Here is a 25,017-nt window from a genome sequence, read left to right on the forward strand (position 1 = left end):
GGACAGGCCGGCAGGTGGAGAAAGCTGCTGGAGAAGGACTCTGCTTTCCTTATAAGCCTGTCTGTGTATTTACCGTTTGAGCCATGTGCATGTATTTGGGAGGAATTTTAAGTTTTACTTTAAAAAACCTGCCATGTACTCAACCCCGTGCAGAGCACAGTGTTTCTGATCTTCTGTCCTCCAGACCATCAGGGGGGAAATATTTACAAACGTAATATTCGACAAAAGGATTTTCTGTTTATAAAAGATACCCAGAACAGAAAAAACTGGAAAAGTCAATAGAAAAGGGTTACACGGGTGAATTATTCCCAGACTGCTTTTTTCCTTCCATTTTTGCCTTCTGCATGGGTTTTCATTGTGCTCACTTGTGTTTTTTTTTTTTTTTTTAAGATTTTATTTATTTATTTGACAGAGATCACAAGTAGGCAGAGAAGCAGGCTCCCTGCTGAGCAGAGAGCCCGATGCAGGGCTCGATCCCAGAACCCTGAGATCATGACCTGAGCCGAAGGAGAGGCTTTAACCCACGGAGCCACACAGGCGCCCCTCACTTGTTTTAATATACTTTTAGAGCCCGTTACGCGTACAGCGTGGTATTCATGTGGCGGGTGCTGCTGGGTGCCGAGGCAGGATCTCTCCTCGCCTTTCCTGGACGTGGTTATTGTTGTCATTATTATTACCTTCCTTCTCTTCTCCATCACTGTACAATGGGGCTGGATGAGGGGAGGCAGGCAGACAACCTGTCCTTCCGTTTCAAGGAACCAGCCACATTCAGACCTGGAAGGGAACCTGGCAGAGCCCTTCACGATCCTGGATTTTGAGCCCCAGCTGCAGGGGCGGGATGAAAGCCTGTGGCTCTCTCCCTGGAAGAAGGTGTGTATGGACTGTACGGATGCCATGTGGCTTAGGGAGGGCTGAGCACACACTGCAGGGTACGCCCCCAACCATTTTGCTCTTCTCAACTACACCAGCATCCTAATTTCGAGTCAGCGATCTGCCTAGTTCACGAAGGATCATTTCCCAGCCTCCCGGGCAGCGAGGGGTACTCATGTGACAGCTCCTGGCCAGTGAAGTAGGGGTGGAAATTAGGGACTTGGGGTGGGGATTCCAGGAGGGCTCTGTAGAAGGGAGCGGAGAATGCTGGAGTGTGCCCTCTCTGCCTCTCTCCTGACCCTGTGGGGCCGTGGAGCTAGAAACACAAGAGCCAGTGCTAAGGATGGCTGAGCAGTGGGCGGAAGCAGCTGATTCCCTGGCGGTTCCCTGGCGGCCCCACTGGGTCCCGAATCAGCCGTGGGCTGCCCAGCTCTGGGCTTCCCGTTGTGCGACCTAGATCAACGCTCTCGGATGAAGTCCCGTAAGTTGCATTTTTGTTACTTGCGGCTAAACACAATCCTAACTGGTACAAGACACGTTCTCTTGTTTCTTGAAACCCACTCAGCCACATCCCTGTTGTCGGCAGTCCGGCTAGCTGCGATGTTTCAGGCCACTGAAAATTCTTGAGCAATGAGTACAGTTATGCATATGCTCCGGTGGGCTCCGACACCTCTACCCCACATCACAACCTGCAACCCTGTTCCGCACACACCCCATCCCCAGCGCAGCAGCCAAAAATGAATGGCTCAGGAAACACATGACAGACAACGGGCTCTCTGCCACGTCTTTTCTCTCCTTTGTCCCCCCCCCCCCCCCCCGTCTACGTTGTGCTCAAAAAGCCATGAACTTCAGCGAATCGTGGGTGCTAGTCTACACCAGAAACGAGAAACAACTACACATGGTGAAGAATGGAGAAGAGCTAAGGGACATGTTGTCCCCGCGGATGAGCCCTCCTGGGAGTCCCCCTGCGAGCCGGGAAGCCTCTCACCGCGGGGTGCAAAGAATGAATGGACGCAAGAGGGGGAGGCACGAGGAAGGACTCGCACATCCCGCATGTGGCCCGGGGCCCCTGAACAACGTGGCAGTGGACGGGGCGCGGGAACTGGACAGAAGTCTCAGAGACGAGGAACCGAACGTTCCTGTGTGCTGGGGGTGAGCTGGGGAAGCAGGGGGGAACCTGGGAAGGGCAGGTATTAGCCAAGGGAGCAAAGACTGTGGGATCTTGAAAAGGCATTAGGCTTTTAACGACGATACAGGAAATCTGCTCGGGGGACCACCTGGAACCAAACCTCACCCCATCTAACCTCCAGGTTTCCTGCGCACACTCGTTATTTCCCAGGTGGTATGTGGGTTCCGCGTCTGCACCAAGTGATCCCACGTGTGTGGGGGGCGGTGTGAGGGGGGCTGTTGAAGAGCCAAAGGCAATGTCCATCTTCCTGGCCCTTAGACGGCGGCGATGAGACGTCCACCCACCGTCTTGCTGCCAAAGCCCTGCACCTCTGCCCCGCGTGCTCATTGGACGAATGGGGACCCTAAACGTGGCTCATCTCCCAGTGGAGCGGTCTTCACCATCTTCCAAACACACGGGTTCCCTCCTTGCGCCATTCTGAACGCCTTCAGTTTATAAACCGAGCTCCTCTGCTGTAGAGCAAGGAGGGCCCGGTGTCCGAGTCACAGAGGTCATCTGTTACTCTCGCGTGTGGAAACCAGGGAACTCGATGTGTTAAGTTGTGTGCATGATGCTGGGCAGGGGGTGGGTGGACATCACGATATCCACCTTACGGACGAGGAAAGAGAGGTGATGGGGGAGTTTCATGCTCAGGATCACACAGGAAGAAAGAGAAACCCTAAGTGCAGGGAGCAAATTCCCTCTGACTCCAGGGCCGTGGAATCGCAGAGAATCATTGGGCCGTTTTGGAAGCTGCTCCTCCCAGATTCAATCTTTTTCTTCAGAAGGGGCAGCTGGAGCTCTTCGGGCCGCGTGGTGTCCGGAGACACATTCCTTTACTTCTAGGTCCAGGTTCTATGCTCGGGCCCGAGGGCCGGAGTCAGGCCCGGGGTCCCTTCACGCAGAGAAGAGTTTTCTGCTCTTGGCCCCCGCAGAAGGGAAGGATTAGCGCGGCAAAGCCCAACTTGATTGAAAAATAACTTCCCTCCAGGCTGCTTTATGGCTTTGCACCTCTTCTAGCTCTTGCTGAGTCTGGCCCGGGGACCGGGGGACTCGGGGTGGTCTTTTCTTCTCCAAGGGGCCGGAAATTACCAAAGGAATGCCACGGGGTGCTGGACAGGCCATCTGAAGTAGGGCAGCAAGTTATTAATGTTTTTTAAACCAATAGCCAACTCTGAGGGGTCAAGGCCTTCTGGCTCCACCACTTACTAGCTCTGTGATGGGGGGGAGAGGCCTCCCCTCACTGTCCCCATCTGCATCGTGTGTGTGTGGGGCGGGGGGGGGAGCGGGAGTTGTCTGCGGTACCGTGTGGCTGGCGAGGATGAAATGAGATCTGGGGCCTGCAAAGGGCTTCCAAGGGACCCACGGCCGTGCCTGCAGAAGGGACAGCCCCAGGCCTGTCCCCATGAGCTTATTTACATTTACCAGAGCAGCCAAAGCCAGACCCTGCCATGATTCTGAGCAGGGCCGACTTTGGCCTTGTGCGAAGAGAGGTCTGGCCTGCACGCTGGGCTTCTGGGACGCGATCTAGGTCACGGGCAATAGGACTATGTCTGGTTAGGGCAGGGCTGGACCACTCTGGATCTTAGGGTAGGGCTGGCCGTGCCAGAAAGACCAACTGTGTGATTTTGTTGGGGGGGGGTGAGGGGGACCCAGTATCAGCTGGCCTGGAGACCAAGTTCCACAAGGAGGGCCGCCCGTCAGTCAGTCCATCGTGCCTCAGCGAAAGCCCTGGGCTCAGGGATCTTCCCCAATGTAATGGGACGGGAACAGCTTTCGGTTAGTATGGTGTCCTTCTAACGAATTCTCAAAGCAGAGGGTGCTTTCTGGAACTCCTTGAACTTGTAGTTGGTGTCGGAAATACGAGGGGTCTTATGGGGAGACTGCTTCCATGACCTCTGCAGTCTGGTGCCCCCAGGGTGACTTCTACAACGTGAAACCCCCTGAGCTTCCCGCCCACCGTCACCCCCAACCACCCGAACTGGAAAGGATGAGGGGACAACGGGAGCTCGGGTGGGCACTACGTGACCGAGTTTCCAGAGGCCAACTCCTGGGGGCCTCAGTCCACCCATCTCTAAAATGGGACTCACTGAATGGGCCTCTCTCTAGGCTGTGGCTTATCCGAGGTCTCACAGCGGGAGCAAGAGCACACGGGTCACCTCCACCGTCTCAGCCTTTCGCACCGAGCTTTGCTCCCTCCCCGGGCTGAGGTCAGCTCAGTGGGGAGACAGACCCAACCTCAGCGGCAGGTCTCACTCACACGGAAAACGTCTCAGACATCTGAATCATCACAACGACAAACACGGATCAAGTCCTGCCTACACGCTGGGAGACGGGGGACAGGTGTCACCTAAGACTGCCTAGTCGCATCATGACGATCACCCACCCGGGAGCCTCCTCGGCCCAGGCCCTGCTGAGAGCCACACGCCGGCAGAGGAGCCTGGGAATCTGCATGTCCAATATGCCCTGGGGCCCAACCTCTCGCAGGGGCAGGTCTGAGAATCGCCATCCAGATCAAAAGGGCCTGGGTCCCCACCTGTGCAAACAGGGGTGGTGCCTGTGGCTGCACTTTCTCACTCATGGTCCCAGCCATGAGGATGACATACCTGAGCAGCGTCCAGCACCACGACCCAGGAGCCCCGCCCTACCCTGCCCTGCCCTGCAGAGCCGCAGCACTCAGCCTTCCCTGGACCATCCTGCATGGACACCAGGCCCGCTACTGCCCTTGCCAAAAACACAAACTCCTGCCGGTGCAATTGGCATGTTTGGGAGAAACTTAAACACGACATGAATTTTGCATACAATACTAGATGTACACAGACAGCGCCACCCAGCCGATCGGAGCTAAATAGAGTCACACAGGAATCTGTAACAGACACACACGCACACACACATACACTCACACACACTCAGGTGTGCACACTGCAGACATCGACCTGCTACCTCGTTCGCCGCCGTGTCGTCACGAGCCGTGTCCAACCACACCTCCTGTTACGTGTTACTGTGGGCTGACCAGCATCCTCCCCACATTCGTCTGTTGGAGTCCTGACCCCCAGGGCTGCCGCATGGGACTACAGCTGGAGATGTAGACATAAAAGATGATTCCACTGAAATGAGGCCATTAGGTTGGGTCCTAGTCCAGTATGACCGGCGTCCTCATAAAAAGAGGAGATTTGGACACACAGACCCCAGGGCAGCAACTGTCCAGAGGGAAGACCATGGGGGGGGGGGGGGCCTAGCAAGAAAATGGCTGGTTGTCTGCAGGCCCAGGAGAGAAGCTTCCGGAGAAAACAATCCAGCCAACACCTTGATCCTGGCCTTCCAGCCTCCAGACTGGGGGACAAAAAAATGTCTGCTGTTCATCCCACGCAGCCTGAGGTGTGTAGCGACAGCGGCTGGAGCAGACGGGCACATGCCGCCTTCCATCCAGTTCCGGGTCACCCGCCTTCCACCAGCTCGCCGTCTCTCAGGAGCCACACGCGTGCCGCACCCCCACCACGAGCAAGCTTCGGGCCTTCCTCAAGGAAGGCTGCCACACCGGCTGCGTCTTTATGACTTTTGCAATCACTTCCCGGGTATAAAACTGGGCTGCTCTTTTTACGAGGTTCCCACTTCTTTTTCCTCTGTGTCCCTGCCAAGTTCTTGAGTGTCGTGCTCTGTTCTAGACCAGATGCTGTGCCCCACCCCAATTCGCATGGTGTAATCCTCACCTCATCATGGAATGGTGTTGGAGGTGGGGCCCCCAGGAGGTGATGAGGTTGAGAGGGTGGTGCCCCCTTGGATGGGATTAGTGCCCTGATAAAAGGAACCCCAGAAAGCTCCCTTGCCACCCCCTCTCTACGCCCCGCCCCGCCAACTGTCCATTAAGGGAGTGCACAAGAAGAAGACACTGACAGTGAACCAGAAGCAGACTCTTGCCAGGCCCCAAATCTGCCAGCACCTCAACCTTGACTTCCAGCTTCCCAAATCACAAGAAACAAATTTCTGTTCTTTATGAGGCCCCTGGTCTATAGCATTTTATTCTAATACTCATGACTCCAGCCTATTTTTCTCTTATTCTCAATTTTTTAAGATTTTATCTATTCATTAGAGAAAGAATGCACACATACAAGCAAGGGGGAGGGGCAGAGGGAGAGGGAGCAGACTCCCACGGGATGCGGGACTCGATCCCAGGGCCTGGAGATCGTGACCTGAGCCGAAGGCAGATGCTTAACCATCTGGGCCACCCAGTCGCCCCTCTTATTCTTATGCTTATAACAGTGGGGTGATTTGGGGGCGCTCACAGGTCATATGTTACATAGCCTGTTACGGTCGGACTATTCTAAGTACTCTGCCAAAAGCAATACTTTTAATCTTAATTCTCTTACCCCTGTGAAGCAACTCTGGGTTATTATCCCATATTACAAACAGGAAGCCTGAGGCACAGAGAGGTCAAGTAACTTGCCTCGAGTCGTACCCCTAGAAGTGGGCGCCGCTGCAGTTTGAGCCCAGGCTCTCTGGAGCCCAGCATCCCGAAACTGGGATGTTGGGTGGTTGTATGGGGAGGGGGTGAGGACACAGGCGACACACTCCTCCCACAGCTCAGCTGCCACGGAGTCCCTGCCACCAGTCGGTGCCTCCTACACGTCATTTTCACCCCATCTTATTCACAAAGCAGCATCACTGGAAGGAACTCTGGGTTGTGCTATAAGACAATGACTCTGTGAATTAGCAGATAATTGTAGCACTTACAACGTAGGAAGCTCTTTATGACCACTGTTTTGTTCCCTAAGAGGCTGCCTCAGCGAGCACATCCCAACTGCTGTGCCGAGGGGCGGGCGAGTCCTCCACGAGCCCCCAACCCCCCCTTCTCAACCATCTCTTAAACATTCACTCAAGACACTTAAATAACCAGGGGTTATATGTCCCCTTATTTATTCATTTAAAGGTGAAACAACACACTTGACACAACATGTGTCTTTGCTGGTCTGGGAGAAACACTGCCAAATACAGGCTCCCCATCCATACCCTGCTGGGCAGAGACCCCGATAACGTCTGGATGGCAGAAGGGCTCTGCTGCGGGGCCGGGTCACCCGCCTGGAGGACCTGAGCAGACAGGGAAGTGGGATAACAGTAATGATAATAATACTAGTGACGAATGGTGGCTTCTGAGACGTGCCAAGCCCAGCTCCGTGGCAGGGAGGGCACGAGGGGAGCTCGGCGAGAGCCTTGAATGCCACCCAAGGGCTTCCTTTGGACGGAGCATACAATGAGGCCATTCTTCATCTGGGTTCCTTAAATTAGAATGTGTGATCTTTCATTCCGGGTTGCAGTTTACACTAGTTAGAATTTGATTAGTAAACCAAAGGAGGTAAGAGTAAAAGAGAATGATTTATACTTTGTTCACCCAAGTAAATGATTGTCGCGTACCTGCCGCCAACTGTGTCTAGACAAGGAACTATTCGCTACTGTGTTTATTCGTTTTCTGTCTTCATCCTCTACAAGGAACGGATTTTAAGTCATTCTCTCAGATGTGAAGGACGCCAACCATAATGAAGGTGTCTATTCATCGACAAAGACCCAGCAGCAGCCATTTAAAATATTTTGTTAATAGAATAATGATGTGCTTCAACGTTAAAAATATTTTAACTGCACCTCATTAATTCAAATTAATCTCCTTCAATTCCCTCGCATTCCATAAGCGGTGGGTAGGGGCAGGAAGCGAACATTTCCAGAGGCAGGTGGCTGGCCAAGCGTGATCATGAGCGCCATCTTGTTTCCTTCCTGCAACACCTGTGCCTGGGAGCTCCGTTTTGGACACTGCCTCCTTGCTCCCTCGCCACTGCCACGTGGCTGAGGGGTATGGAGCTACTGTGTTCTACTGGGATCTCACGTCCGCGGCCATGACCCCACCACCTGTCAGATCCCAGCCCTTTGCAGTCACAGATGGCCTTGGAGGACATGGGACCCAGCTGAGCCAATGAGCTCCTTCCCCGGGACCTTAGGACTTGGGACTTCAGAGACCACCAGGGATGTCTCTCGCTCATGACTGCAGCTAGGATTTGAACTTGGGGGTTAATGGCGTCATTTTTCCACTCTGTGGTGAAAGCTGGTCTGGAGGGTAAGAGAGAATTTTTTTCAAGATTTATTTATTTGAGGGGCACCTGGGTGGCTCAGTGGGTTAAAGCCTCCGCCTTCGGCTCAGGTCATGATCCCAGGGTCCTGGGATGGAGTCCCACATCGGGCTCTCTGCTCAGCAGGGAGCCTGTTTCCCCCTCTCTCTCTGCCTGCCTCTCTGCCTACTTTCGATCTCTCTCTGTCAAATAAATAAATAAAAATCTTTAAAAAAAAAAGATTTATTTATTTGAGAGAGAGACAGAATGAGTGAACAAGGGGAGGAGAGGAGGGAGAGCGACAAGCAGGTGCTGCATGGAGCCTGACATGAGGCTCGATCCCAGGACTCCAGGATCATGACTTGAGCGGAAATCGAGAGTTGGATGCCCAACCGACTGACCCCCCAGGCGCTCCAAGAATTAGAGGGAATTTGACAAAATGCGGAGAGGAGTGAACTAGTGGCTGATGCCGGAGTCCTGGTGTCCTTCACTCCTGGGCCCCCGCTGTACCCCTGTTCGGCGAGTGGCTGCACCAGTATCTCCTCCTGGAAATCCACACGCAGATTTACTCCCTTTTGTGCTTAGGTGAATTCCAGTTAGGGTTTCTGTCACTTGCCACCAAGAGTCCTAGTAGACAGGCACCATCATCACCAACTCACCAAAGAAGAAATGTGTGTGTGTGTGTGTGTGTGTGTGTGTGTGAAGTGTGGAGTATGAGGAGTATGTGTGTGGGGTGTGGGGAAGTGTTTAGTACATGTGTGTTGTGTGTGTGGGGGAAAAGTGTAGTACATCTGTGGTGTGTGTGGTGTGTGTGATGTATGTGTGTGGGTGTGTACAGGGGTGTGTAGAACATGTGTGATGTGTATGTGGCATGTGTATGGTATGTGTTTGGGGTGTGGGTAAGTGTGTAGTACATGTGCAGTATATGTATGTGTGGTGTGTGTTGTGTATGTGTGTGCTGTGTGTGTGCTATGTGTGTGCTGTTTGTGTGGGGAGGTGTGTAGCACATGAGTGTTGTGTGTGTGTTGTGTGTATGGTATGTGTGTGGGGAAGTTTGTAGTCCATGGGGTGTGTTTGTGTGTGTCGTGTATGGTATGTGGGGGGGGGGGTCTGGGGACGTGTGCAGTCTCTGTGTGGGGTGTGTATTGTGTATAGTGTGTGTTCGGGGCCGCTGGGGACCCTGGAAGCAGGAAGCCAGGAGGGCCAGCCTGCCAGGGCTGGGGGAGGTGGGGGGGGGGCAGGCAGCGCCCCCCCATGGGCAGGAGAGGGTGTGGGACACAGGGCAGGGCTGGACCCCCCCAGCCACACCCCATTCCCCCCACTCCCAGCCCGACCTCTGGCCCAGGAGCAAGGAGGAAATGCTGCCTGGAAAAGCCTGGCAGGTGCCAGAAGGCAGACTTCGGAGGACTGGGAGGGACACCCCGCCCCGGGGCTGCTGGCCCCCTGGGATTTCCAGAAACACTGGAGAGGAAGCGAGATGGCTGCAGTTCCCACAGAGCTGCTGGGAGCAGGCCAGCAAATCGAGATCTTGATCTGTTTGGGGATCCTGTTTTCATGCCTCGCTGGAAGGGCTGGGCAAGAAAAGTGCGTCTCGGCCCTCTCCTGGGTGTGAGCCCCCTGGAGGACCATGGGGAGCCTTGGGCCCTAAGCCCTCCTGCCGGCCACCACGGGACAGATCCCTGCTCTGCATTACGCACATGTGTGGTGCAGCCGATTAAAGTTTCATGTCCCACTGTGTGCTTCAACCCCCCAAACGCTCTTGGTCACCCAGGGCCGCTCCCGTGCACACACACGTCCCCTGGGGCCTGGCCCCACTGCTTGTTCAGCTCTACCATCCTTTCTGCCCCTGACGCTCCCCCAGGCCATAATCCCCTTCGCTGCTGCACATCTTTGTAGCTTCCTGGCCCATCTGCCTGCCATGCCTCTGGGCCTTTGCACGTGCTTGTTCCTGCTGCCTGGAACACTGTCCCTGCGCTTCTGCACCCAGCTGTCCGATTTCCATCCTTAGACGGGAGTGTGCCTCCTCTCTGCTCTCCACGACGGCAGCACCCAAGACTCTGGGACTAAGGCCCTCCTCATCCCCACAGCCTCCCTGCCTCCCAGGGACACGGGCATTCAATGAGCACGTTTTTTTCCTTCCTGCCCCCAGGCAGTCTGCAGGCAGACATTCATTCAAAGTAAGGAATCAAACACACAAATCAAATGAATGAATGGAATATTTGCGGAAAGAATCAAACACATTGCCTACCGTGCATAGGGTCCAAAGAATTATAAAAGACACATTCCCAGCCTTCAGGGAGCTCATCCTCTTGTCACACAGGAAGAGGACTGTATGGGGATAATGACTACCATCCCGCAGTCTGTCACGTGCTAAATCAAGGATGAACATATGGGGGGTGAAACTGTCTAGGGGAAAGATCTTTGGAGGCTGGAGAGACCATGGGAGGCTTCCTGGAGGAGGTGGCAGCTTCGCATCATGTCTTGAGTGACTACATGATCCTGTTTATCCCTATCGGCCGAAGATCATACACTTGGTTCTCCTTGTTCACAGTAGTTATGCTCTAGAAAGTCTGAACTGCAGGGGCCTGCTTCTGCGCACACTTTCCCAATCAATCCGATATGTCCTGAAAAAGTATCTGCTTTATGATTTTCCGAGAAATGTTTTCTCTCTAGCTTACTTTATTAGAAGATTACAGTATATAGTACATACAACATACAATATACGGGTTAGCTGACTGTTCATGCAGCTGGTAAGGCTTCCAGTTCGCAGCAGGCTCTTAGCCGGTAAACCGGGGAGGGGGAGGCAGAAGTTACACATGAATCTTGACTGCGGAGGCATCACCACCCCCGCAACTCCAGGGTCAACTGTACATTGTCGACTCATTAACACTGAACTCCTGACCACAGCACTGTAACTCTGGCCTGGACGAAGTTTAGGTAACACAAGCAATTCTTCCCATCAGGTAGGTCATGGCCTCTTTGGGCGGGGGGCACCTTAAACAGCAAAATCACCAACCAAAAGCCCAAAAATGCTACAAACGTGACACCAACTAGATCTCCAAAAAGACACTGGTTCACCCAATGAGAGCCGAAACAGGAAGACAGATTGTTGCTTTGTTCTGCCTCCGCCGGGACCCCGTGCCCCAGAGAGGACACCAGTTTTTTGGTCACTGTGCGCATGTCTACAAATGACCAGGAAAAGATCACTGCTGTGGATTTTAGGGTTCCAAATTATTTCAGTGAACTGCAAATGTGGGATGTCTGAAGAAGGGGTGTCACCTGGAATAAGTGGCCTCCCCTTTCTCGTTCTCAAAAGTTTGAGTCACCAAGGTCCCCGAGACCTGTGTCTTGCACACAGTGGCTGTCGGGCCAGGTGGCTCTTCCAGCCCTGGCCATCCGTGGCCGTCTGCAGCTGTCCGCAGCTGTGGGGGCCCCCTCTCCCCGCCTCCCCCATGAAGGCCTGCCAGGATCCCCACTGCCCATCTCCCACCAGCAGCAGGGGCCTAGAACCGTCCCCACCCTGGCCTCCAAGGGCAGTCATTCCGAGAGGGAACGAATCCCAAGCTGCAAGTAGCTCCCTCTCCCAGATGCCTTTTCTGGGAATCTCTCCTTGGAGCAGCACCTCGGCTCAAGGTGTGGGACAGCTGGCATCAGAAGCCTGGGTGACAGGTGCTGGGGCTGGGCCAGCGTCTGTGTCCCCAACCATTCTGGAAAGTCAACATGCACTCTCCCTGAGTCACGTGGGGCACCAGCCATCATGCGTCATCACCTGTCCAAAGATATTAAAGCTATTCTCAGAGCTGAGCTCCGGGGGTCTCTCTGGAAGTTAACATTCCTTAGGGCCCGGTACCCATCCCTTGGTGACCCGGGTTTCTGGCCTGGCTACTCGACACGCAGCCTTTCTCCAGCTGTGCGGCTCACCGGAAGGCCAACCCCACCTCCCTCCACAGAAGACAAGCAAATACATTCCAGCGACCAGAGGACAACTCAGCAAGCTATGGCCTCCAAAATAATCTAGAGCAAGCGGAGGGTTAGCCAAGAGATATCCGCTGGGTATTTATTAAATGCCTAATAAAAATAGACACCATTTCTTGAGCTCCTGCTGCATGCCAGGTAAGGCACTGGGCTACGTGGTTTAGAGAGTACTTTCTCCAGTCCTGGTAAGTCCGAGGTGGGCGCTGCTCTTTCCTCCTTTTCCAGATGAGGAGGTCAAGCCTAGGGAGTCTGGGAATGGGCCCCGGGCCACACAGCTTACCCTTCGGGGAAAGGCGTGTGAAGCCAGGGCTGGGTCCCAGAGTCTCCAGCCTTTAATCAGCGAGCAGTGGGGGCCACCCCAGGCCCAGCTTCTGGTGGCTAAACCCACAGCCCAGGGAGCATGAGGCTCATTGGGGCCAGGCACCCAGCAGGCCTGAGTGACCCAGATACTGACGGGAAGAGGGCGCGGCCACAGACATCCAGAAAAAGGGCTGTGGAGGGGCCCAGGAGGAGAAAGAGGATGGAAAACCTGCTCACTTCACCCCAGATGCGGAATTTCAGCAACAAAGCCGTAACATTTATTTGCAATGGGGCCACACACTTAGAATTGGAACAATCGCTTTTCTGAGCTGGATGCAAGGTCGGGGGGCAGGGAGCTGTGTGAGGGACTGAACATTTGTGTCTCCCCAAAATTCCTACGTTGAAACCCAACCCTTAACGGGATGGTATTAGGTGGTGGGGCCCTGGGGGGCGGTTAGGTCCCGAGGGTGGACTCCTCATGAATGGGGATTAGCGCCCTGATAGAAGGCGCCCCAGACAGCTTCCTCACGAGGACAGAGCGAGAAGGTGGCGTCTGTGAACCAGGCATGAGCTGTCCCCGGGCATGGTGAGCATAGCCTTCCAATGACCAGAACTGCGGGAAATGAACTGCTGTCACAGTGCACCAGAGTGGCCCGCGCTGACTGGGACAGACCCTGCAGCCACCGGCCATGAGGCGAAGGAGGACACTTCAAGCAAGTCATACACACGGAGCCTCGATCTCCTGGAAGAAGAGGCCAACAGCATCCCCACCTCACAGGGCTGCCATGACAGCTCCCTGAGCTAGAAGAGCTGGCAAATGCCCAGTGAATGGTGGTTTTCACTGTCCTTGTCGCCATCATCACCTGGCCTGAGACTCTGCAAGTCCACCATTCCCAGTGGGGCTCTTCCGGGAAGGAACCTGTTATGGACCGAGTCAGGCAGATGCCACACATGCACCTGCCTCTTACAGGACTAATTCTCACCCGGGCTGGAGCGTGGCGGTGGGAAGACCATGCCGCCTAGGCCAGACCTGGATCCCACACCCCACTCTTCCAACTCCAAGCGGTACAACGTGAGGACAGTCTTTTGAAATGTCCTGTCTTTAAACTTGGGAAGAATCACGACTCCCCTGCACTCGGGCTCCACGAGTGGCCAGTACTTTTACAAGGCTGCAGGGGCTCAGTGAAGTTAAGGTTACATCCCTAGAAAGTTCAATTGGAAAGATGCCCACCCTGGCTTCCCGGCCTCCATGCACTTTGCGGGTCAGCTGGTGATGGTGTTTCTGTGAGCCTGTCTGGATTAAACACAGCATGATGGATAATTTTATGTGCTCACTGGATGAGGCCATGCACCCCGATATCTAGTCAAAGAGTAAGTTGGACTGTTTTCTGGGAAGGTGTTTTCTGAATGAGACTGATATTTAATGAATGAGACTCTGAGTAAAGCAGATGACTCTTCAGGATGTGGGTGGGCCTCACCCAATCAGTTGAAGACCTTCATAGAATAAAAACTGAGCTCCTCTGAGCAAGAAGGGATGGTGCCCGCATTCAGCCTCTGGACTTGACCTGTTGCTCTTCCCTGGCCTCTGGCCTGTCAGCCCACCTGTCTCCATAATCATTAGTCAATTTAAAAAAATAAATCGCTATATACAATGCCCTGTTGTTTCTTTTCCCTCTGGAGAACCCTGACTAATACACACAGGTATGAACTGTGGTATGTGAAAAACGGGAACGAGGAGGAGAGCGGCCCTGCTGTGTCAGACCTCCCATCTGCAGCAATCTGCGATCAACCTGTGTCAGACCTCCCATCTGCAGCAATCTGCGATCAACCCGTCTCATTTTCCCTTCGCAGTGACTCATCCTTCAGACTCCTCTCCTGCTCAGACACACGCTGTTGAACACATCCCTTCCAATAGCCTGGGGTAGGAAGGAGGAGGAAGGGCCTCCCTGTGACATTCTCCAGCCTCGGGGGAAAAAGAACATTCTGATTTAACGAATTCAAGTTTGAATATAATCAGATTTTCTCTATAGCAACAGCTCCACAACACAGGCCTCTTGGCAGCTACAAGCAGCGAGCGAGTGGCCAACTCCTGGTGAAACACATCTCACACGGAGGCCACAGGACAAGCTGCCACGGGAGAAGCCGCCACCGGCACACGAGGCACCAGAGCCGTACATGGCACCGTCACATTGAGGCCTCAGCTGGAGACCAAGGCGAAGACAGCGTAGGCCAGCCACCATAGGCCTTTGGTTCAGCACTTGATAGGTGAATATGCCTCCCCTCTGATTGGCAGATCTGAAAGGTGTTCAAGATGGTCTGACCCTCAGAACCCAAAGCACTTTACCCCAGCTCATGACCCACGATTACGGTTAGAGTGCTTTGTGTTCCTATGTTGCCTTCCAACTCATCAAAGGGCTTCTTCTCATGGTCCGACTGAATAATACTGTGGCCTCCTCTGACTGGTCAAAAGGCTCTGTCAGCCCGAGCCTCTGCCAGGCTCCCCTCCTGGAGCCACGAGCCTGGCTGCCTTCCCACGAATGTTCACACTTTCCCTCCGAACTGTGCAGACATTCCCAGGAGGCAACGGTGTCGTCGGGCCCCTGCATCTAGCTAGCATCATGTGACAGAGTTCTGGTCGAGGGGCTGGGGTGGAAGGTGTCACTTCTAGCTGCGCCCTAACGCCCGCCCTCGTGCTCTCCCACCCACTGGCTAAGGTGGACTTGGCATGAGTAAGAAATTCACCTGTGTGAAGGCAGCCTAGGAAACATGAGGACATATCTGCAAACGGCATACATGACAAGGGGTTAGTAGCCAAAATGTATAAAAACGTATACAACTACACATCAAACAAAAGAAATAATCTGGGGCTCCTGGGTGGCTCAGTGGGTTAAGCCTCTGCCTTCAGCTCGGGTCATGATCTTGGGATCCTGGGATCGAGTCCCACGTCAGGCTCTCTGCTTGGCGGGGAGCCTGCTCCCCCCTCCACCCCCAGCTGCCTGCCTCTCTGCCTACTTGTGATCTCTCTGTCAAATAAATAAATAAAATCTTAAAAAAAAAAAAAAAGAAAAGAAAAGAAAGTATCTGATTAAATGGGCAGAAGACCTGAACAGACATTTTCCCAAAGACATACCGACAGCCAAGAGATGCACAAAAAGATGTTTCATATCACTAATCATCAGGGAAATGCAAATCAAAACCACAATGATATATTGTACCTGTCAGAATGGCTAGTATCAAAAAGACAAGGAATAACAAATGTTGGCAGGGGTGTGGGAAAAAAGGAGCCCTCACGCATGGTGGGTGGGAATGCAAATTGGTGCAGCCACTGTGGAAAACAGTATGGAGGCTTCTCAAAAAATTAAAAATAGAAATACCACAGATCTATCAATTCCACTACCGGATATTTACCAAAAGAAAACAAAAACACTGATTCAAAAAGATATACGCACCTCTACGTGCATATATCTGATTCAAAAAGATATACGCACCTCTACGTCTACTGCAGCATTGTTTACGAGAGCCAAGATATGGAAGCAACCCAGGTGCCCACTGACGAAGGGATGAAGAAGATGTGGTATGTTTATACAATGGGATATTACTCAGCCACGAAAAAGAATGAGATCTTACCATTTGCGACCCCATGAGTGGACCCAGAGGGTATCATGCTAAGTGAAAGCAGACAGAGAAAGACAAACACCATATGATTTCACTTACATATGGGCTCTAAAAAACAAAGCTAACAAAACCAGACAGACTCTTAATTCCAGGAAAGAAACCGGTGGAAACAGATTAAAGGGATTAAGAAGGACAAGCTTCCAGTTAAGTCACAGACATGAAAGTACAGCATGGAGAATACAGTCAGTGACGTAACCAATGCTGCACAGCAACAGATTGTGGGAGCCACACTTACCATCATGAGCACTGGGTAATGCACAGAATCGTCAAATCAGTAGGTTGAACATTTGAAACTAACTTAACATTGAATGTCAACTATACTTCAATAATTAAAAAAAAAAAAATTAACTTTCAACGTTTGCTGTGTTAAACCACTGCAATGTATAGGTTTATCTGTTACAGCAGCTACATATCCCCTAACATGGGATTTCTCTTTTATGAATAAATAAACAAAACCCAAGGAGGTAGAATGACTTGGCCATGCATGGGGGATGGCCAGCACGGGGGAGGGCCGAGCCCAGGATGCGGGCCGTTCGTGGGACCGTCCCCACGTGCCATGCCCCATCTCTTTGTCAAGCCACAGTCCAGTTAGCCCTGTTCATACGGGCCATCTTCCCATCATGATCACCTAATTCAGTCTTTTTAATAAAAATTAATTAATTTTCCATTGTATCTGCCAAGTGCCTTACTCATTTTTTAAAAATGTAACTCACATGCCATTACCTATTTAAAGTGCAGGTCAGCGATTTTTAGTAGCACACGGAGTCCTCCAAACCTCACTATGACCTAATTTTAGAATACGCAACAAAAATGCTACTCCCATTAGCAGTCATTCCCCAACCCACACCCCCTCCCCAGCCCCAGGCAGACACCGATATACTCTCTCCCTTGGTTCAGGACATCTCATCTCAATGGAGTTATCACAGGTGGCCTTTTGTGACTTGCTTCTTTCATTCAACGTAACGTTTTCAAGGTTCATCCATGTTGTAGCACAAATCAGGGCTTTATTCCTTTTTAGCACTCAACAGTGTCCTAGGACACCACATTGCTTGTCCATTTGTCAGTTGATGGACATCCATTCATTTCTGGAGAATTCTGCTCCGCTGCTGGAACATGCATGTGCAAGTTTTGTGTGGATATAGGTTTTCATTTCTTTTGGGCAGATACTCAGAAGGGGAATTGTGGGATTTTTTGACGATAACTGAAATTCTGAGCAACTGCTAGGCTATTTTCTAAAGCAGCTGCCCCATTCTACATTCCCACCAGCAGTGTATGACAGCTCCAACGTCACCACATTCTTGCTGACACTTGCTATTGTCTGTTTTTGTTTTGTTTTTAATTTTAGCCAGCCATGGGGTGTGACATGGTAGTTCACTGTGGCTTCTGTGCCATTCCCCTAATAACTAATGATGCTGGGCTTCTACTCCTCTGTGCACTGACCATGTGTACCTCTTCTTTGGAGAACTGTCTAGTCAAATTCATTGCTCATTTTTAAAATTGGGCTGTTTGTCTTTTTATTTTTAAGTTACTAGAGTTCCTGATACATTCTGGAGGCAAGTCCCTTATCAGATACATGATTTGCAGATATTTTCTCCATTTTACGGCTCATCTTTTTGCTGTCTTGATGGTGTCCTTCAGAGCACAAAAGTTTTTAATTTTGATGACACTCGTTCCATTTTTTTTTTTAAAGATTTATTTATTTGACAGAGAGAGATCACAAGTAGGCAGAAGCAGGCAGAGAGAGAGAGGAGGAAGCAGGCTCCCTGCTGAACAGAGAGCCCGAGATGGGGCTCGATCCCAGGACCCTGGGATAATGACCTGAGCTGAAGGCAGAGGCTTTAACCCACTGAGCCACCCAGGTACCCCTACCCGTTCCATTTTTATGAGTTCTTCCTGATGAATGAAATTATTCTGGACATTCAATAAGGACAAGAGCCATGTTCTCCTGCCCTGACTGCAGAGACCACATCCTCCGGAAGCACAAGGAGGATACCAAAGATACTGGGCAGCCCCTGTCCTCTTGCATCATTGCAGAAGGATGTTCTACTTGGGAACAAAGCTGGTCTCGAAGATACAAATGATGGCCAATCAATGGAATACTAGGGAGCATGGCAGAATGTTTTTAAAAAACCAAGGTCAAGTATCAGGGAACAGAGCAGGATGCAAAGCACAAAACTCTCCTTCATTTCCCCCAACGCACAAAAGTCAAGTGCATATAGTTCAACAAATCTTAGCACAGGTATATATCTATATACCCACAACCAGATCAAGAATCAGAATATGTCCATTACCCAGAAAGCTCTTCTGTGTCGCTTCATGGTCCATATCCACCCGGCCCTGGCCAAAGGTAGGTACTGTTTTGACTTTCATTAAATTTGCCTATTCTTGAACTTCACAGACACGAATCACATAGCACCTGGTCTTTGTGCCTTTTTAAAAATTCCATTAATATTTCCTATTTTCATCTATGTTACTGTGTGTATCAATACAATGGTCTTTTTAAAAACTATTACAGCTGTGTATTATTGTATTGTATAACAAATGCACGATTTATCTGCTCTCCTGCTGATAGGCATTAACCCTGTCTTCTCTTAAAGAAAAATATTTGAATGGGAAAAGGGATGGAAAGGAAAATGCCACAATGTCAAACAGGGATCATAAAAAATAAATAAATAAATAATAAAAAACCAACAGGGATCATCGTTAGGGAGAGCGAGGTACTCAGTCCACTGCCTCAGCCACCCGTGTGTCACTCAGTAATCTCTCTACCCACCTATTAGGCACCAGGCCCCATGCTGGGGGGCCAGGCAACTCAAGCATTTCAGCGCTAAACTCACCAGACTCTGTGTGTTCCTTGACATCTACGGCAGCCAAGTATGGAGTTTGGTGAACACAGATTCGACTTTACTACTCCAGTCACCAGCCGTATGCCCTGAGTTAGTTCATTCTTTCTCCACTTACGAAAGGGTTAAGTCAGGCTGTGTGCCCAGCCCTATGTCCGATTCCAAACAACGAGGCCAACACGGCCCTGCCTGCGTGTTCATATTCTTAAGGGAGAAAAGAAAAACCAAACTCAAGCTAATCAATAAAATAACTGTACATGGTCTATAGGGCTCCAGAGGTAAAACCCTGGTGGGGGGGGGGCGCAAAATATTGAATTTCCGTTATTTGTTTTAATGTAAATTTGAATAAACATTCACAGGGTTCAAAATTCAAAACGTGTAACCAAAGTAAATAATGAAATAATACATAATAAGATAATACACGTGAGCTTCCTCTCTCCAGCCAGTCAATTTCCTTTCCCCAAAGTAAATAAGAGAGTCGTGGTATGTGCGATTTCTTCTGGAAATACTTGAGACTTTTATAAACAAATGTCTCGATACACATTCCCACCCTCCCTCCCCCGCCAATTTAGCAGACTCTAAAGGACTGGATCCTGAAGGCTAAGGAGGAGTCAGCCCTGCAGAGGGCGGTGGGAAGAACATTCCAGAAAGAAGGACCAGCCGGTGGAAAGCCCCAAAGGACGTACAGACCCTGTGGACATCTGGGCGAGCTCCTCCATTACTCATCCCCCGTGTGGGAGAGGATCCTCATCTGGTGTCGGGCCATGTGCTTATCAGAGAGGAGGAGGAGGAGGCAGCATTCATGAGACCATAGTTCACCTAGAACCAGGAACTGCCTGTGGTCAGCTTTGTACCCGACAGGCCACACATCCCCAGTTCGAAGCTGGCTCACCCCTAGACAAGTAATACTCCCAATGCAGGGAGCCATATTCAGGAATCGCCCCTAAAGGCTCAGGGGTCTTTGGGACAGATCAGTAACAACCACCCTTGTCCTGCACTCCCGACGCCCATGGCTGCATCTCCGGAATGTCATGACCTTGGCTGTCTCAGCCCGCCCCACGGGAGGCTGAGAAGGGAGGGCGGGTAACTGTGCATGTGTATTTGACCTCCGGTTCTGCACATACCGCCTCCACCCTCCCCCTACCTGATCTCCGCTCTGACTGCACACCCTAAGTCAACAGCAATAAGACATCTACAATGTCCCGAGTCCTCACTGGTCGCCAGAACCGGTCCTACGATACGATGACCACAAGGGATCCTCCTGAAACTCTCAAAGACTGGCCTCGGGACGCACGTCCACAATCAGAGTCTCAGGACGCCGGCTCGCTCAGCACTCAGCCGCCCAGCCAGGAACCCTCCTCCGCCCGCTCTGGGTGTCGGAGAACCCGCGGCCGACCCACATGGCTCGGGAGCTGGTTCTACTTCTTTGCTGTGTGGTCGTGGCACACAAAGGCGAGGAAGAGCCTTGCCCTTTCAGCTCTGGGTTTCTTCATTTCGTCTCTGGCTTACCAGTCCATTTCGTGCTACCCTTTATTGCAATTTCCCATCATTTTCCCGCCCCAGTTTTGCTGGGCAGCCCCCGCCCCCTGTGGTGATTTTTCTGCTCCAGCTCTCTTCCTCCTGGCCTGTTTGCCATCAGATCTCTGCACACCCAGAGCTCTCCCTCTTCTGCTCTCTTTCTCTCCCTAGCTCTGCTTGGCAATGTCTGTTTTCTCTCTTTTCCCCTATCAGACCCCGCACGGCGCTAACGGCACCCGATTAACTTCCTGGGGCTACGTGGCACCCAGGACCATGAAGTCAGCTGGTATTTTAATTGCCACCCCTGCCCACACCTTGTACTCGTGGCCTCCTGATTAGCTGTCTCCGTGTCATGGTGCGTCCAGCAGCACACTTACCCCTGCCCGGCAGCAGCTGTCTGGAGCCCTTCCGCTTACTTCCTGGGCACCTCCGCCACGTGGTCCAGGCCACCTCCTGGGAGCGAAGCATGTCCTGAGCCCCAGGGAGCTGGTCACCCTCAGCACGCTGCCTTGGAAGGAAGGCTCCAAGCCTCGGCTAGCTCCTTGCAGGGGAGACTCTGACTGCTTCCTTCTGAGTGTGTCCTGCAGTATTACTGAGCGGTCCCTTGTTGATGCAACATTTATGATCTCTCCTACAGGCCTGGCAGGGTTCTAGGAGACCATAAAGATGAGTATCTTACAGACGACGCAGACAAAAGTCCCAGGTGCACGGCACTTACAGTCTGGTATGGAGAAGCCAACCATCCCTGCATAAATAGGTAAAATGACTACTTGGTTAGGAGGGGATAGGGGCTCAAGAGAAAAAAAAAATTATTTTAGATAGGGAAGCGGGATGGAGATTATAGGTGGAGGCAGGGCAGTGCATGGAAATGGGTGGGCAAAGGGTGATTTTCTATTTTCCCCAATTTATATTTCAATCAGAGAGGAATTTTGCCCCTAGGAGACATTAGCAATTCTGGAGGTTTTAATGGTCACGGTGGAGGGGAGGGAGCCCTTGGCGTCCAGAGGGCACAAGCCAGGAAGGCTGTTTCAGCATCCCCCAATGCACAGGGCAGTCCCCCTAGGACTCAGAACCCTTCAGTGAACAAGTGCTCAACACTGAGATTGCGAAACCCTGATTTCAAAACAGTGTCTCAGGAGTGCCTTACTGAGAAGGTAGCATTCGGGTAAAGACCGGACGGAAACAAGGAGCAGCAGATTTATGTGATTCCACACACAGTGAATAGACTCTGACCAACACAAGGCACCTCACCTATGTCTTTCTGGTGAGAATCCGCTCTTCATCCTGGTGTCTAGCTCAGACCACAAACCCTGGGGGGACATTTAGGACACAATAAAATAAACAGAGGAACAAGGAGGGGCTTGTCGAGGAAGGCGAAAGGACAGACGGACAGATGGAAGCAGGAGCTCCGGAGGGGCAGAGGTGGAGACGCAGGGGCTGGAAACCCTCTGAGTATTTCCAGGCCCCCCCACAAAGCACCTCACACTTCAAAACACCTAGAAGACAGAGCCGCCAAGTACAAGGCCCAGCCCTCGTTTGGATTCCCACGTGAAGGACAAGGGCAAAATGCAAAACCGAACCCCGATGCTGAGACGGCGGGAAACTGCGCAGGCTGATGGTGTCTGATCACTAACTGAGGGTTTTTGTTTGGTTTTCAGGTGTGATAACATCATCGTAGTTAGATTTTTAAAAGCGTTTCTCCTTTAGAGTTCTACACTATCATATATGTGGATAAAATGATATAATGTCTGAGATCTGCTGCAAATTAACCCCGGGGGCGTGCGGGCGGGTCACCGGTGACACTAGAGTGGGTCACAGCTCCATTACTGCTGGAGGGGCGTCACTGTCCTGTTCCCTCTATGTTGCTGGATGCTCAAGATATTCCATAACCATGTTTTTAAAATTAATAGGAATTAAGGTATACAGTGCTTTTAAGAAGAGGTCTGGGGGGGGGGGGGGGGGGGATTTTATCGTCCCCTCCTGGCAGATGGAAGTCTGTGAGGGCATCGACTGCAGGGTCCTGACCCAGTCCTTCTGGTGCCATGAATACAGGGACACAGGAGGGGGTAGCTTGTCACTGCGATGAGGCCCCTGCTGCTGGGACCCGCTGTTCCCCTCCCAGCTGAGCAAGTCCGTCACCACCGGCTGGCCGTTCGGGCAGCCCACCTCCACACGGCCTCAGAATAAAATGGACTTGTTGTCAAGTGCCCAGAAACCTCTCCCCATCCCATGCCGCCGCGAACAACTTACAGACGGGGACCTCGGTCAGGCCAAGGAAGAATCACCAAGCCAAGCTATCAGAATCTGGTCAGTTTCCATTCGGCAACGCAAACATCGGGAGCCGAGGACTCCGGTGCAAACTCATGGCCCACCTGCGAGCCCTCTGAGTCATTTCAAGGAACAGCACTTTATTTGGGCAGTTGCTGGGACAGAGAAGATTCTAGATAACCAAAGCTTATCTTCCCATGATCCAAACAAACTCCTTCTGATGGAAACCTTTGTAAACACACTCCTCTTTGATGTTTCAAATACAAAGCAGGTGGACGCTGCCGAGTATGCAGGGCCAGGCCTAGAGAAGGGTAGGCTAATTGAGAGAAGAGAAACAGAGGAAAAACTGAAATAGGGAAGTGAGGGCAAAACCCAGAGAACCAGGTTGTGGGGGGCAGTCAGGCGGTCTCCCCCAAATCCAGAATGATCAGTCAGTGATCACTCACGCATTCATTCAACAAACCCAGAGCACCACCTCTGAACCCAGCACCATGTTAAGAGACACGCAAAATAACAGCATGAAAATGCACCATCCCTGCCTCCAGGAGCTTGTGGTTTAGAGGCAAATAAGCCTCAGCTACAAACTCTGGCAGCACAGTTTTCCTTGCACTAACATTTGGATTTCTAGAGAACCTTGAGGAGTGGCCAGATCAGACTTCATTGTTATGAATAGGACTCTGGCAGCATACAGAGAGGAGACGGACCAGGAGCCATTTAGGAAGCACTATTAATCCAGACATGAGTGCTGGGGGCCCTGACCAAGGGCAGGAGCTGGGGGTGAGGTAGGAGGGGTCAGATCTAAGGAAAGAGCTAATGATTTGCTCAGAGTTACCGGGAGGCAGCAGGGAGTTAAGTGGGGTGGGCTTACAGGGGCTGCTGAGTCCAGTATGCAGGCGCCAGGTAAATGCCAACGCCCCCCTGCCCCCCAAAGGCAGAGTTGAGGCCTGAATTCCAAGGCATTTCCCACCTGGGTGCTAGCAGGGTTATTGTCCTGATCAGAGGCCAGAACAGGGACCCCGAGAGGAACAACAGCCCAATTTCTAACAATCTCTCTGCTTCCTCTTGGCTTGCGGTCCTCTCTAGCTGGCTAGAGCAGAACCCAAGCGACGAAGGTGTCCCTGGTTACGGAAGAAACATTCCCAAGTTGAGCAGGAGGAGTGGCGCTTTCTTGTCTGCCTGGGGCTTGGCTCGCCATCCAGGAAACCACCTGCTGCAGGCCCCCTGTTCAGCGGGAGCCCAGCAGCCTAGCGATGGCTCTGTAAACAGATTCCTCCTCCCGCCCACACCAATCTGCATGCTACAGCTCCTGCCCTTCTCCGAGCTGCCTGACAACTGGGACTGCAGGCTGCCCACGCCAGAAACACAAAACCTGGCCACCCACATCCTCCCTGCAAATGTCACAGTCCAGAGTAGCCGCCTCTCATCCCCAGAGGCTCCTGGTCACAGGCATGGCTGGCACGGATCGCTTTTGCAAATAAACATCAACCCAACCAGAATGCGGACGAGGGAGGGGTGAGGTGGCCCCGGCGAATCGGGTCGGGGGAATGTGAGGGGCTATCACCCTTTTACAAAGCTATCTGGTCTCTGTTCCGGAGCCCCAGAAATCAATTCCCATAGCCTGTGACCTAGTAGGTCTGCTTCTCGGTGTCTGCCCTAAGAAAGGTCATCAGAAATCGGGGCTGACAATCGACATGCAAAGAAGTACATCATCACAGGATGTACAGAAAGGAGTAGAAAAGCTGAGAACAGAATTGTAGACGGTGGCTGAAGACACCGTAAGAAGAATTCTCCCGTAGCCCCGGGGCAAGGTTTGCCAGACATTTCAGATGGGAAAATTCTGGGAGCCCAACACAACATGTAAAAGATTAGAGTCAAAATTGCACATGTGATTGACTGAAATCGCTAATGGTGACGATGAGCATTTATTACGAGCTCCGTGGGGGCCCGTGCCCAGGGCTGGGCTTCATTTAGCCTTGCCGCAAGCCTGAGAGGAAGGTCCAACCTCATGCCCATTTCACAGATGAAGGTGTGGAGGCACGGCGAGAACATGTCATCAGCACCAGGCCCTAAGATCACTGAGCAGTGACTTTGGGACCCATTTGCAGGTCCAGAATACCGCATGTGATGACATTAATGTTAAAGCCATCAACACATTTATAGGACAAAGAGCCTGAAGGTAAGGGAAGTCATCTCTGGGTGGTGCCGTGTGGGATGATTTTTATTTTCAAAGTTCTTTATATCTTGAGTATTTTCCGTATTTTATCCAGTGCACAAAGACTACTTTTAAAACCAGAAACCATGCTATTTT

At 51.9% G+C, this 25,017-nt stretch overlaps 1 protein-coding gene across 4 annotated transcripts in view; it reads right to left on the reverse strand.

Annotated features, from left to right (window-relative positions):
• The window catches only part of CLMN (calmin), an 85,203-nt gene that overhangs the window by 57,173 nt on the left and 3,013 nt on the right, over positions 1-25,017 (reverse strand). For all 4 annotated transcript variants that reach the window (XM_059373902.1, XM_059373904.1, XM_059373903.1 and 1 more), the window contains exons 2-3: positions 21,693-21,751; positions 20,819-21,186 (exon numbers count right to left, since the gene is read on the reverse strand). In XM_059373902.1, coding sequence (XP_059229885.1) covers positions 20,819-20,909 — 91 coding nt within the window. In that variant the 5' untranslated portion in view covers positions 20,910-21,186; positions 21,693-21,751. The remainder of the gene's footprint in view (positions 1-20,818; positions 21,187-21,692; positions 21,752-25,017) is intronic.

The sequence above is a fragment of the Mustela nigripes genome, chromosome 13, assembly GCF_022355385.1.
Source record: "Mustela nigripes isolate SB6536 chromosome 13, MUSNIG.SB6536, whole genome shotgun sequence".
Taxonomy (NCBI): Eukaryota; Metazoa; Chordata; class Mammalia; order Carnivora; family Mustelidae; genus Mustela; species Mustela nigripes.